This window comes from Balaenoptera borealis (assembly GCF_965194805.1).
Source record: "Balaenoptera borealis genome assembly, chromosome: 2".
NCBI classification, from domain to species: Eukaryota; Metazoa; Chordata; class Mammalia; order Artiodactyla; family Balaenopteridae; genus Balaenoptera; species Balaenoptera borealis.
Genome location: NC_138867.1, coordinates 59319182 through 59330730, shown reverse-complemented (window position 1 = coordinate 59330730; position 11549 = coordinate 59319182). Strand labels below are relative to the sequence as shown.

General features: G+C 38.8%; 1 protein-coding gene across 2 annotated transcripts; it reads right to left on the bottom strand.

The window, feature by feature from the left end:
• Positions 1 to 1042: 1042 nt before the first annotated feature.
• BTF3 (basic transcription factor 3) lies at positions 1043 to 8194 on the bottom strand. Of its 2 annotated transcripts, none has more exons than XM_082378510.1 (6): positions 8049 to 8194; positions 7414 to 7482; positions 3979 to 4092; positions 3452 to 3653; positions 2243 to 2299; positions 1043 to 1330 (listed from the first exon to the last, which is right to left on the bottom strand). In XM_082378510.1, exons 2-6 carry the CDS (start codon positions 7480 to 7482, stop codon positions 1284 to 1286), a joined length of 489 nt encoding a protein of 162 aa, XP_082234636.1. In that variant the 5' UTR covers positions 8049 to 8194; the 3' UTR covers positions 1043 to 1283. The 2 variants fall into 2 exon arrangements, with proteins under 2 accessions (XP_082234636.1, XP_082234635.1); XM_082378509.1 differs by having other exon boundaries at positions 7811 to 8185.
• Between the last annotated feature and the right edge of the window lie 3355 nt (positions 8195 to 11549).

Genomic DNA, 11549 nt, shown 5'->3' with positions numbered 1-11549 from the left:
TGAGTATGTAGCACAGCCCAACCTAACCCACAGTAGTCTGGAGACATGTACTTGTTTCCTAATTTTGTAAACCACTGAGACTTAGTCCTGCTTACTGTAGCAGTATACCTTAACAGAACTGATACACATCCTTTGAAGAAAATACAATGTTAAGATGTGCAAATATTTTTTGCACAGCATCTCATTTTTGAGTTAATAGTTGACTTTTAGATATAGCTGTATAGTACCTTCACAAAAGGTACTTTCCAATTAGAATGAAAATTTAAAATGAATTCTTATTATTGCAAGCAGAAACTAAGGCATTATGACTGCTAATACAATTTTTTAAAAGTAGCCCTATATTGAGGGAATTTTCTGGGGTAATGGAACTGTTCAGTATTCTATGGTGGCAGTCATATTATGTGTTAAAATTCTTACAACTGTATACATGCATGTCAATATTACTGTTAACTTAAAAAGTAACAAAAACAACTTTAAAGAAAAAAGTAGTCCTATTCATTTAAAGTGTTATCACTTAAGGAAGATACGATGACATTCCTAACACAAACACTACTTTTTTTCAGGTATCTTAGAAAATACACTACATAGAATGGAGTTAAGAGATTAACTACTTTAACTTTTTTGATGTAACCTCGGTTATAGCTACAAAATGGAGCTACTAGTCCCTACTTCATAGATTGAGAATTAAATGAGAGAAAATTAAGTGTTATAATACATATAAGGCACTCAGTATATGTTTACAATATAGACAATATTAAGAGAAAAATACTCCTTGCTTACCCACGAAGGAATATGCTAGTCTCATAATTACACCCATCACAAACCATGGAAGCCCTGAGGCCTGCTGGAGAAAAAAGTTTTCAGACATAAGAACTTTAAACCACCTTTGATACTTACACTGTCATTTTAAATCTTTAATCAGATTCCATCCATGGTTATCAGACATATTACATGCCATGATTAGCTTTCTATAAACAATTTTGCTTTCTGTGTACAAATCAGTATCAATGAAATAAAATATAAAACCGTATACTAAGCAAAGAACTTTATTAATCTTTGTTTCAAACTTTATTCCCAGGCTTCCTCAGCTTAATTAGCTGCAAAGAATGAATTGTATATAAGCAAAAACTGAAAAGAGCTGCAGTGTCCAGGGGCTTGGGCTTAAAAATATTAGAGATCTAGATTTTATCAGATCCATAAACAAAATTTTAAAAAGCAGTCATAATATAAAATAGCAGCTCCCAGTAACTTCAAGATTTATCTTCTTCAGAAGCTGACTCAATTCAGTTTGCTTCATTCTTGGAAGCCTCATCAAAATTCTCCACAAGATCTAGGAAAAGGAAAAAAAAAGTAAAAACTCAGAAAAAAAAGCCAAGTCTACAAAAATAATCAGCAGGTCTTAAAAAGAAGATAGGGAAATGCTCTCAAAATATATCCTACAGTTAAATTAGGATATAAATTTAGACACCTGTTTTTATTTCCAATGAGACCACTACTCAATTTGGCATATTTTGAAGTGTATATTTTGGCATATAATTAATACAAGGGAAAGAGGGAAATTATTAACTTGCCGATGACATAAATATTATGCTTAAAGAATATGTATATGCCCTACCCATTCCTGCCCCACTCCAAGAATTAGTTAAGTAATATTAGTTATGTGGGGGACAGAATCAAAGAATACCATGACACACAATTTGAAGTTTTCCTGGATTCCTGAGAATACCTGTCTATGCAATGTGGAAATACTTCTGAGTCTAGGGAGTCTACTGCCCAATATCTGTTTTACAACAAAATAAATTATCCAATAACAGCTAGGATAGAAAAATGCCTCATGATTGCCAAAGGAGTTTTTCTGCTGATTTCAGAATGATTATATAGAAGATTTTTCTACAACTTCTCCATGCCTTCTCATACATTTATGGATCTCAAAGTAGGAAATAAGGGTCATTTGTGATCTGCAAGTACCTACTATATTTAGGTTATTACATACATATCTATTTACACAATATTTAAGGTTAGATACCTTTTTGGGATCCCAAACAGAGAAAAACCAAGCCTACAAACCTAACTCCCAGGTGAGTAACACTGCATTATTTTTCTCATTCTCCCTTTGCCCCACTTTACCCTATTTCACATACCTCCCCAACCCCTGGCCTAGGGTAATCTTTCCTATAGTACAAAGATTCTTCGTTCTCCCTTGCTAAGATTCTCTAGTTTAACCACAAGTGAAAGTTCCTACCTGGAACTTCATCATCATCATCCTCTCCAGTAGCAAGTGGTGCTTTTCCATCCACAGCTGTGAAAGGAAATGTAAATGTTCAATGAACACTAACCAAAACAACAACAGACGAATGGTCAAGTGTTGTTACAACTTATGTTTATGGTGACATTTGGGATTTCTTTTACAGTACTAGCAATAGCATGATAGTCTGACGTCTACAAATGAGCTAGAATACTATTACCAGCCAACACACCAAATTCCAAACCCATTCTCCTTTCAATCCCTCTCACCTACAACAGGGTACAGGTAAACCTACATACCAAAAAACCTTTACTGAAGTGAAAATAAAATAATCAAAAAATTAAAAGTGCCTTTGACTGGTAAGCCTCCACTTTCCTTTTATTACACAAGAAAAAGAACTACACTTGAGAGCTGAGACCTCACAGTACTAGCCCTGTACAATTTTCAGTGGAATCCTTCAAAAGCCTACCTCAGCTCTGAAAGCCTAAGACTTTCTAGAACCTCTTAGGTCTTTCGGCATGACAAAACAAACAAACAAAAAACACCAACACACACAAACTGATTAAAGCAGAGTGAGCAAACCCCAAGAAAAACATGGATGACTAAACAGCAGACCATATAATAAACCTGTCTCACTTCTACATTTCCATTCCTCAAAATTTTAATCAGAGAGCTTCGGCATAAAGTAGCTATACCCCCTGATATACACCTATTCAACCACACAATTTTCTGCCCCGAACAAAATCCTTATTACAGTTTAATTAAAAACACCAGAATAGCAGGAGGCCAATTCTTAAAGACTATTGGTAATACCAACTGAATTTGTACAACTGAAGAAGTTTAATAATTTATAATATATTTAAATATATTTCAATTAACTGTCAGTTATTAAAAAAACCAGAAGCCCAAATTAACATTTTCGTCATTTCCAGCTAATAAAGGTAAAATTTTTAGTCTCTGATCCAAAACAGAAAGCTAGTAGAAAGCAAACATTCCACTTAATCAAGTGTAACGATCAAAGCATAATAGATAAATTATTTAACACACCAAGAACACCTGCTTAAAATCAGTATAAAAATTGGTATTTCTTAGAGGAAAGTCTGCATTTCCAAATTTAAAAATATTCATATCCACTGTGCACCCTAAATCTTAGAAATTTACTGACAAATCAGTAACCCTGGGCAAAACTGCTACTAGGAAACTCACATTGTTTGGGCAGAGCTTCAGCCAGTCTCCTTAAACTGGTCAGACTGTCTGCGCCAAGCTGGTTTAAGATGCTGGGTAGCATTTCTGTCAGCTGCTTTGTCTCAGCATGGCCTGTAATGGTGAAAGTGTTTGCTGCCAGAGATGCCTGAACTTTAGGGTTGTTAAAGTGGATCACTGTTCCTTGGTTTGTGAACATATTCACCTAAAAAGAAAAAAAAAAAATTGTTAAATTAGCAACACTCACCAAAATCCCTTTAAAACCAAACGCTGTATTAAGCAAAAGCTGAAGTCTACCTAAGTAACCTAGTATTTCACCATGATGCACAAGCAAAATTCTGCCTGAAATGGAAAGTGCAATCTAATCCCTTTTACACTTAGCAATCTCCCTGATATTAATAGAGTAGAAACATATTTTAGAGAGAGATGAAATTCTGTTGGCAGTAGAGTCAAAAAAATCATTTAATGCACGAACATTTAAGTTTTCAATCAAATCTTATTTTTGTAAAGAAATAAAATCTGACACTTACCTCTTCAATACCAGAGATATTGTTTACCCCTAACTTCTTTAAAGAGAACTGAAGTTTTTTGTCGTCTGCTGTGGCTGTTCTATGAACCACCTTCTTCTTTCTGCGAGCAGTTCCCTAAAGTGGGGAGAAAAGGAAAGAACACAGCATATGTTTATACCACAAGAGTCATTTTCAAATGGACAGTTTCTAATTCCTTTCTGACCTCTCAATCTGTGTAAGAAAATTACCATAACCGCAAATTTTTATGCAGTGAGTAGGTATATTAAGGCACCGATGGAAGCCAAAAGAGGAGAATGAAAGGAATTGTCTAAAAATCCTTCATAACTTCTAAGCTTCTAGTTTTGTCAGATATAAAGGAATGATCTTTTCAAAGTTCTACTTTTTACATTATCTGCTCTGTAAGTGAGCATGTGCCAACCTAAATTAAGCCTCATTTAGAAACTCCATATCCAGAACCATTAACCTTTTCAGTTTTTATATTAAAGAAAAATCAACATCCATTAATATTCACAGACAAGATACTATAAGACACAAATATGTGTATATATAGACTTCTACAGCATCCAAGAGTAAAATCTGAAGTAAAATCTATCTTAACCTAGCAGGTCCCACACCATCTGCCCTGCCCCTCTATGCCACTCTTGACACTCCATCTTCTATCACACATGTAAACTCATCTTCAGCCAAATAAACCTCTTTGCTGTTCCTTAAAAAGGCCAAACAGGAGCCTTTGCATATACTGTTCCCTTCTTCTCGTAACATCTGCATGGCTCCCTACCTCACTACAGATCTCCGTTCTTATGTCACCATATTGGAGTGGCCTTTCCCAACTACCCAATGAAAAACAGTAATTCCCACATTCATTTCCTATCTATCCAGGTTTATTTTTCTTCATAACACTTATAAGAGAGAAATACATTTTATTGTCTTCCCTCACTAGAACATAAGCTCCTCGAGGGCTTCGATTCTGTTTATTGCGATAAACCTACTATTGAGTACGGTATCTGATTCATTGAAAGCACACATCTTGATGAATAAACAGAATACAGGCTTCAGGAAAACTTGTCTCTTGTACATATATGCCAAATCTCCAATCTCCCTCTTCTCAAAACTCTTTAATGACACTCTCATGGACTCTCTCATACAGACTAATCCGTTCATGCAGCACATAAGGCTCTTCATGGAAAGGCTATCACCTACTGACTTCACCTTCCCCCAACCTCCACACCAATTCCTATCCATCCTTTTAAAATCCTGCTAAAGCCATCATCTCTTCTGTGCCTTCCCTAAACTGCCATTAACACCCCCAAACCAAATCATTCCCATCTCTGTATTTTGAAAATGCTTCTGTTCCACTATGTATATTACACTGTGAAAAGAGGTTTTTGTTTTGTTTTGCTTTTTTTAAGATGCCTATCTCCCCTACTAGCATTAAAGTCCCCCTCTAAGGACTTTAAACTTCTTAAATTTTATACTCTCAGGATCCAGCAATAATAAAGGCTTAAACAAATCATAGTTTAACTGAAGAAAATATCAATAGCTACAAAAAATACTGGTTGCCAAACACCCCCAAAAACCTTTAAGAATAAAGATCATCTTGAAGCAATGTAGATACCTGGTTTCCAAAGAATCCTCCCTAAAAGACATTCCAAAGAACTACTATAAGATTCTAAAAACAAAACCAGCCCACATTCTATAGGTTTCATACACTTTACACTCAATTTTTACTGAAATAAAGGGCTTTCATAGCATTTACCTAAAAAATACCTAACGCTTTCAGATTTCTCTAAGGCAACACTAACTCATCTAATTTCACATTCCACAGTAAGTAGGTTTCCTAAAACGTGAAGAAAATGTTTCCATGTTACAATGACAGAAATAGTTCCTACATTAACTAAACAAAGTTTAATCCTACATCAGCCTTAAGAATCCTAGAAAACCCTGACTTTCCTTTACCCTAAAATGATGTCACTCACAAGTTAAAGACTAATGATCAGAGTAACAACAAAAAGAAGGCACACAAGCACATTATTCAAATGACTCCTTGTGAAACCTGCACTAAGAGGAATGATGGTTAAAAATACCAATATAAGAGCACCCAAACACTGACCCACAAGGAATATGAGTTTTCCTGGCACCTGAAGGCCACACCTAGCTTATAACAATTGCTAAAAAGGACAAGAAACACCTACTGCTGTTAATGGGTAGATGTAGATCTTGAAGACCAGCTTGGGGGCATGGGGGGAATCAGGATACTTTCACTTCTGGCAAAATCCAGTAATTAACAGATATACATCTTATTTCCTAAATCTAAGTGCAACTTTTGGCTATTTCGCAGTAGACTCTACTTGAAGGTAAATGCTTGAAGTGAGAAAAACTAATAGATAATAAACTTGCAGCATGGAAGCTTTACAAGTTTTACCAAGTAAAGACACGCTCTGTTTCAACAAGCTACCACACCTTGTTAAATACTAGGAATGTGCTAACACAAGGTAAAATACAACTAGGTAGACCTCTGCTAGACCTCTACTTCTGACTTAAGTAAATTAGAGAACCTAAAACTTACCAAGTTCAAAAAAGAATCCCCTTGAAGGGGACCAACAGCCACCAGGAAAGATCAATTAACCAAAACCCGATCATTTAAAAACCAACCCGTCAATCACTCTCATTCCCTCAGTTTCAGTGTAATTACAAAGCAAAAATGCAATGGTATCTGCTTAGGTAATATTTCCAAATCCACAGTCATTGCTCTTAAATTAAAAAATGTACCTATAAGAACTACATCTTCAAATATCCTAGAAAATACACAACTACCCTGGGTTGTATTTAGCTAAGAAAGGATTACAAAAGGTCTTAATTTACAAGAGGCATGAACTTCCAACTATTAAGTACCACAATTATCCACAACCATAAACTAAAGTTGAAAAGATGGGTGAAACTTAGATTCAGTTAGCTTAGTTATTAAAAAAATAAATAAAATAAAAATCAAGCACTGACTGTATACAACTTAGGTTATAAAGACAATGACAAAACAAGTCAAGGGTACTAAGGGTCACGTGATGATCTAACCGAAATGACACATTTTCTTTCTAAATTAGGAAACACTTCTGTTCTACTTAAAATACTGTAACACTGAAAACATCTACATAAAAAGCAAAGTTTGCAGTTTAAGTGCTCTCTTTATCTCTTCGCTTGCATGTTTTTCTTCTAATTTACAACCTACACGTCTCACTGATACACTACACTGTATACCTAATTTAATCCCTTGCCACTCCCTTAATAACGATTTGCAAGCTCTGTGAAATGCCCTCTAGAGACAAAGTGACAAGCCAATCCTATTAAAAATGCAAAGGAGAAAAAAACCTAAACCATAAAACTTCAAAAAAAAAACCAAACACCCCAAAACCCAAAACCCCCAACGCTAGTAAAACTTACTTTCCCACCAATGCGCACTTGTGCCTGCAGTTTGGCGAGTTTCTCCTGGTTCATGATAATTTCTTTCATCTAGAAAAACAGGAAACCCTCAGCGAGGAAAGATCTAGTTCACTCTAGCATTCCACGCTCGTTATTTCCCAGGACACCAGCGGAATAAACGTCCTACACAGGCCGAGGCCTGGATCCCGAACCACCCCGCCAAGCTCCCGAACTTCAGTTCCGAGGGAGCCCAAAGAGCACCCGCTTTCCTACCCCTCCCCCGCTCTTTAACGGCCCAGAAGAAGGGCTCTAACCCACAGCTGGTCAGCGCCTCCCACCCCCCCGGCCCCGGCCTGGCCTCGCCTCGGCCTAGCCAGGGCCTGCCCGGCCCGGCCACTTTCCGCAAGCCTCGCGGTACCTGAGGCTCCTGTCCTCGGGTTCCGCCGCGAGGTGGAGGAAGAGACGGCGTCGCCTCGCCCCCAGGGCAGCCGCCCCTGGCCCGACCTCGACCCCGAGAGTCAGCCTGAGTGGGTGCGCCTGTCCGTCGCATCGCCTTCCTCTCCTCAGCCCTGTCCCTCCCTGTCTCGCTCCTTCCGGGCACTTCCCGCCCCCGTTCCCGTCCTCCTCCCACGCCGGCGTCCAGAGCCTTTTTGTACCTTGTTGGAGCGGAAATGGGGCCGCGCGGGGGACTAGGGTTGGCGCTCAGGGGGGTCTCGGGCAGACCAGCTGAGATAAGGCGCACACACGCGGGGACGCAAGATGGCAGCTAGAGGGAGGCCGGAAGTGACGCAACGCCACTTCCTCGGAAAGTCAGGAAACGGACTTCGCCGCGAGCTCAGCTGCTGGCTGCGCATGCGCGGCCTCAGGTCGCCCTGTTTGTGAAGGTACACTGTGACCGTCCTCTCGTGGTCCAGCGCCGGCCGGGTGGAGACTGAACGAAAGACTGGGCTGGAAGCACCGGGAGTGACCCTGGGAAAGGCTGTGGAAGGGTCAGAGAGCACGGTTCTTTGCACAGTTAGGGTTGAGTAAGTCGGTCCTGTCTCAGGGCCCCAATCCCCAAGTTCTTCATCCTCAGAAGAAAGGGCCTGTTCACGTTTGCGGAAACGATCGGGGAGCTTAGAGTGTGCTCACCCCTCCATTCGCTGGGAGGTGTAGATTGTAGCGATCATCCGAATGTTTTCGAATTTCCCCTTTGGCCCGAATGAGCCTTTACCAAGACGTTTTGTAAAAAACGAAGCTAATTTAGCTTTCACAGATTAGGTGGTTTGGTTGGTTGCGGGACCGTGGTTCAGAATTTCTGTGGAGCGTGTTCAGAATGCAGACCTGAGCCCCACCTCTCAGCGATTCAGTCTGACTGGGGATGGGACCAGGTAGTCTGCATTTTAGCAGGTGGCTAACCACCTTAGACCCGTGACCGTGATTACCTTATTTCTTTTGTGTCTTAGACAACAAGTTGACTCCTTGATACCAGTTGGTATGGATTTGACGGTTAGCGATTCACAGTTGAACAAACTTTACCTCTCTTAGCTGAGTAATTCAATCAAAGGAGAATTTGTGTCCGGTGTGTTTGGGGAGGCTAAACTGGTGTGAGTTAAAATTTTCTAAACACTAGGACAAGCTTTAAGACAATCTTAAAACAACCGATATTAAAATTGGCAATTTAAATCAGAATGCTTCCTGATCAGCCTTTTTGTGGTCTTAGCTCTGAAAAGCGTTTGCATATTAAAAAGTGAGTCGGAAATCTAAGTTAGAGAAAATACAGTTTACATAAAGCAAGAAAACTTGTCTAGGTGCAGATTTCTCCCCAGTTAAGATTAATGTTTTTGTTTTTGAATACTTATCTAATGTGAATTTGTTAGGATTGTGACCTCTTTAGGAAAATAACTGATGAGGACCGCTGTGTTGCTTTTTAGGATACTTGTAACAGTTGATATTTTCTCAAAAAACAATGTTGCTTCTATTATTAAATATGAGTCAAGTTTATTACAGAAAAAGGAGTTTGTACTATCAGGCTCTGGGGGTCACTGTCTTAACAATAAGGGTCAAAATGACTGTGCTGTAGGAATATTACAAAATATATAGAAATCCCCCTCTTTTTGAAAGTATATCTTTGTTCAGGAACAGTTTTCCCCCCTTCCTCCATGTTATACTGATGGCATTTGAAACTTCCTAGTCATGTGAGATTTTCTGAGTATTTGCATAAACACAGTTTTCTACTTAAGTAACCGGCCACCTGATTTTCTTCACCTGTTTTCAGGAAATGTTCCAGATTTTAACTTTCCTTTGGTTTCCACTTTACTCTTGTTCTTTTGTAATTTTTAAAACTTTCATGTGTTGAAATCATGAAAGATTCCCTAATAGTAAGAAAAGAAAATTTTGATTCTGACTCCTGGTTATTTTGTGAGTGGTCAGGAAATTCTGATTCTGCTAATATTTACATACCAGTCTTTTAAAAGAAATAACTGAAGGGATTCCTCCCCCACCCCCTGAGAAAATAGCTACTAAGTTGCCATCTTAGCTCAGTGATGGCAAAAGAGTAACTCACATTACCACTTCCTATGTGCTCCCAATGTCTATGACAAATACGGTTAGCTGGCTCCCACACTTTACTACTGAGCTTGAACAAACCTAAGAATCATTTACTCAGCACTCAACCTGGCCTTTGGCAGTAGAGCGAGTAGGCAAGACAGGGGAAATGTGCAGTCCTCCTTGGTTTATGGTTTATGGTCTAATTAACGTCTATGAATTGTTTTCACCTCTCAGTTGGACTTGAGTCTGCTTCAGTAAGAGCTAAAATATTTATTTTATATTATGTTTATTTCTTAAGAGCCCCATTCTGACCCACAAGAGGTACTGGAGATCACTGAGTATAAATGTGCCTGTGTTTTTAGTTGCTTCATTTTCTGGCCCCTTGACTGATAGCCACAATGGATTTTTTTTTTTTTCTTTTATGTTTCTAAACCTTCTTAAACTCTTCTCCTAGCATCCCCACCTTTATAAAGTTAACATCTATACCTCATCTAGCTCTTAGTTTAAGTGTCTCAGGAAAGCTTTCTCTGACATCGCCAACACCATTAAGTTACATCCATCATACTCATTTTTTTTTTAAGGAATGAGCTATTTTTTAAATAAATTTTATTTTACTATAAATTTATTTATTTATTTATTTATTTTTGGCTGTATTAGATCTTCATTGCTGCACGCGTGCTTTTTGTAGTTGCAGTGAGCGGGGGCTACTCTTCGTTGTGGTGCAGGGGCTTCTCATTGCGGTGGCTTCTCTTGTTGCGGAGCACAGTCTGTAGGCGCGCAGGCTTCAGTAGTTGTGGCACGCGGGCTCAGTAGTTGTGGTTCCCGGGCTCTATAAAGCAGGCTCAGTAGCTGTGGCGCACGGGCTTAGTTGTTCTGCAGCATGTGGGATCTCCCTGGACCAGGGCTCAAACCCATGTCCCCTTCATTGGTAGGCAGATTCTTAACCACTGCGCCACTTGGGAAGTCCCCATCATACTTATTTTGGTTGTGGTATTTTATTAAATGCAAAAGGAGAGGTTGATAATTTTGTTGAGTTGATGGAGAATTGAGAATTGTTGAACTAGGAGTCTTAATAACAATTTTCCACTGGGTTAATATTCAGTGTTGGCTCCTTGATTGTTGAATCCTCACAGAAATCTTATGAGATAGGTACTTTCCGTATTAGTGGTGAGGGAACTGAGGCTTAGAGAGTTAAAGGTGTGAAAATAGACACACGCAATCTCATCTTCCCTCCACCAAGTCTATCCATCTATATGCATCTGAACCTATAGATATTGCCTTCCCTCCTGTTACACATGAAAGAAATAGTCTCTCTACTTGTTTATTTCATTCAGGACCTTGGTTCTTCTGTTATTGTTTCCCTTCTATATCTGTTTTCCCCTTTTCAACTAGATCATTCTGCCAGTGCACTGAATATGCCTTAGTATCAGGTATCTTAAAAGAGAGCAAAACAAAAAAATTTTGACTTCTGTTCCCGTCCAGCCACTACTTAATTTTTGCACTCCTCTTTATAGCAAAATTTCTCCCCAAATTGTCTAAACCTCCATCTTGGCAAATCCAAAGACAAATTCTTAGTTCTCATTTTAGGCAGTATTTGACATACTTGGCCCTTCCACATTTTTGAAACA

What these genes read in the sequence shown, in the direction of transcription:
- BTF3 (XM_082378509.1), bottom strand. Translation starts at nt 7,942, where the DNA reads ATGCGACGGACAGGCGCACCCACTCAGGCTGACTCTCGGGGTCGAGGT. An exon ending in CCCGAGGACAGGAGCCTCAG is followed by an intron (nt 7,483 to 7,810) that starts GTACCGCGAGGC and finishes CTGTTTTTCTAG; the next exon opens with ATGAAAGAAATTATCATGAA. An exon ending in TGATGATGATGAAGTTCCAG is followed by an intron (nt 1,331 to 2,242) that starts GTAGGAACTTTC and finishes TCCTTTTCCTAG; the next exon opens with ATCTTGTGGAGAATTTTGAT.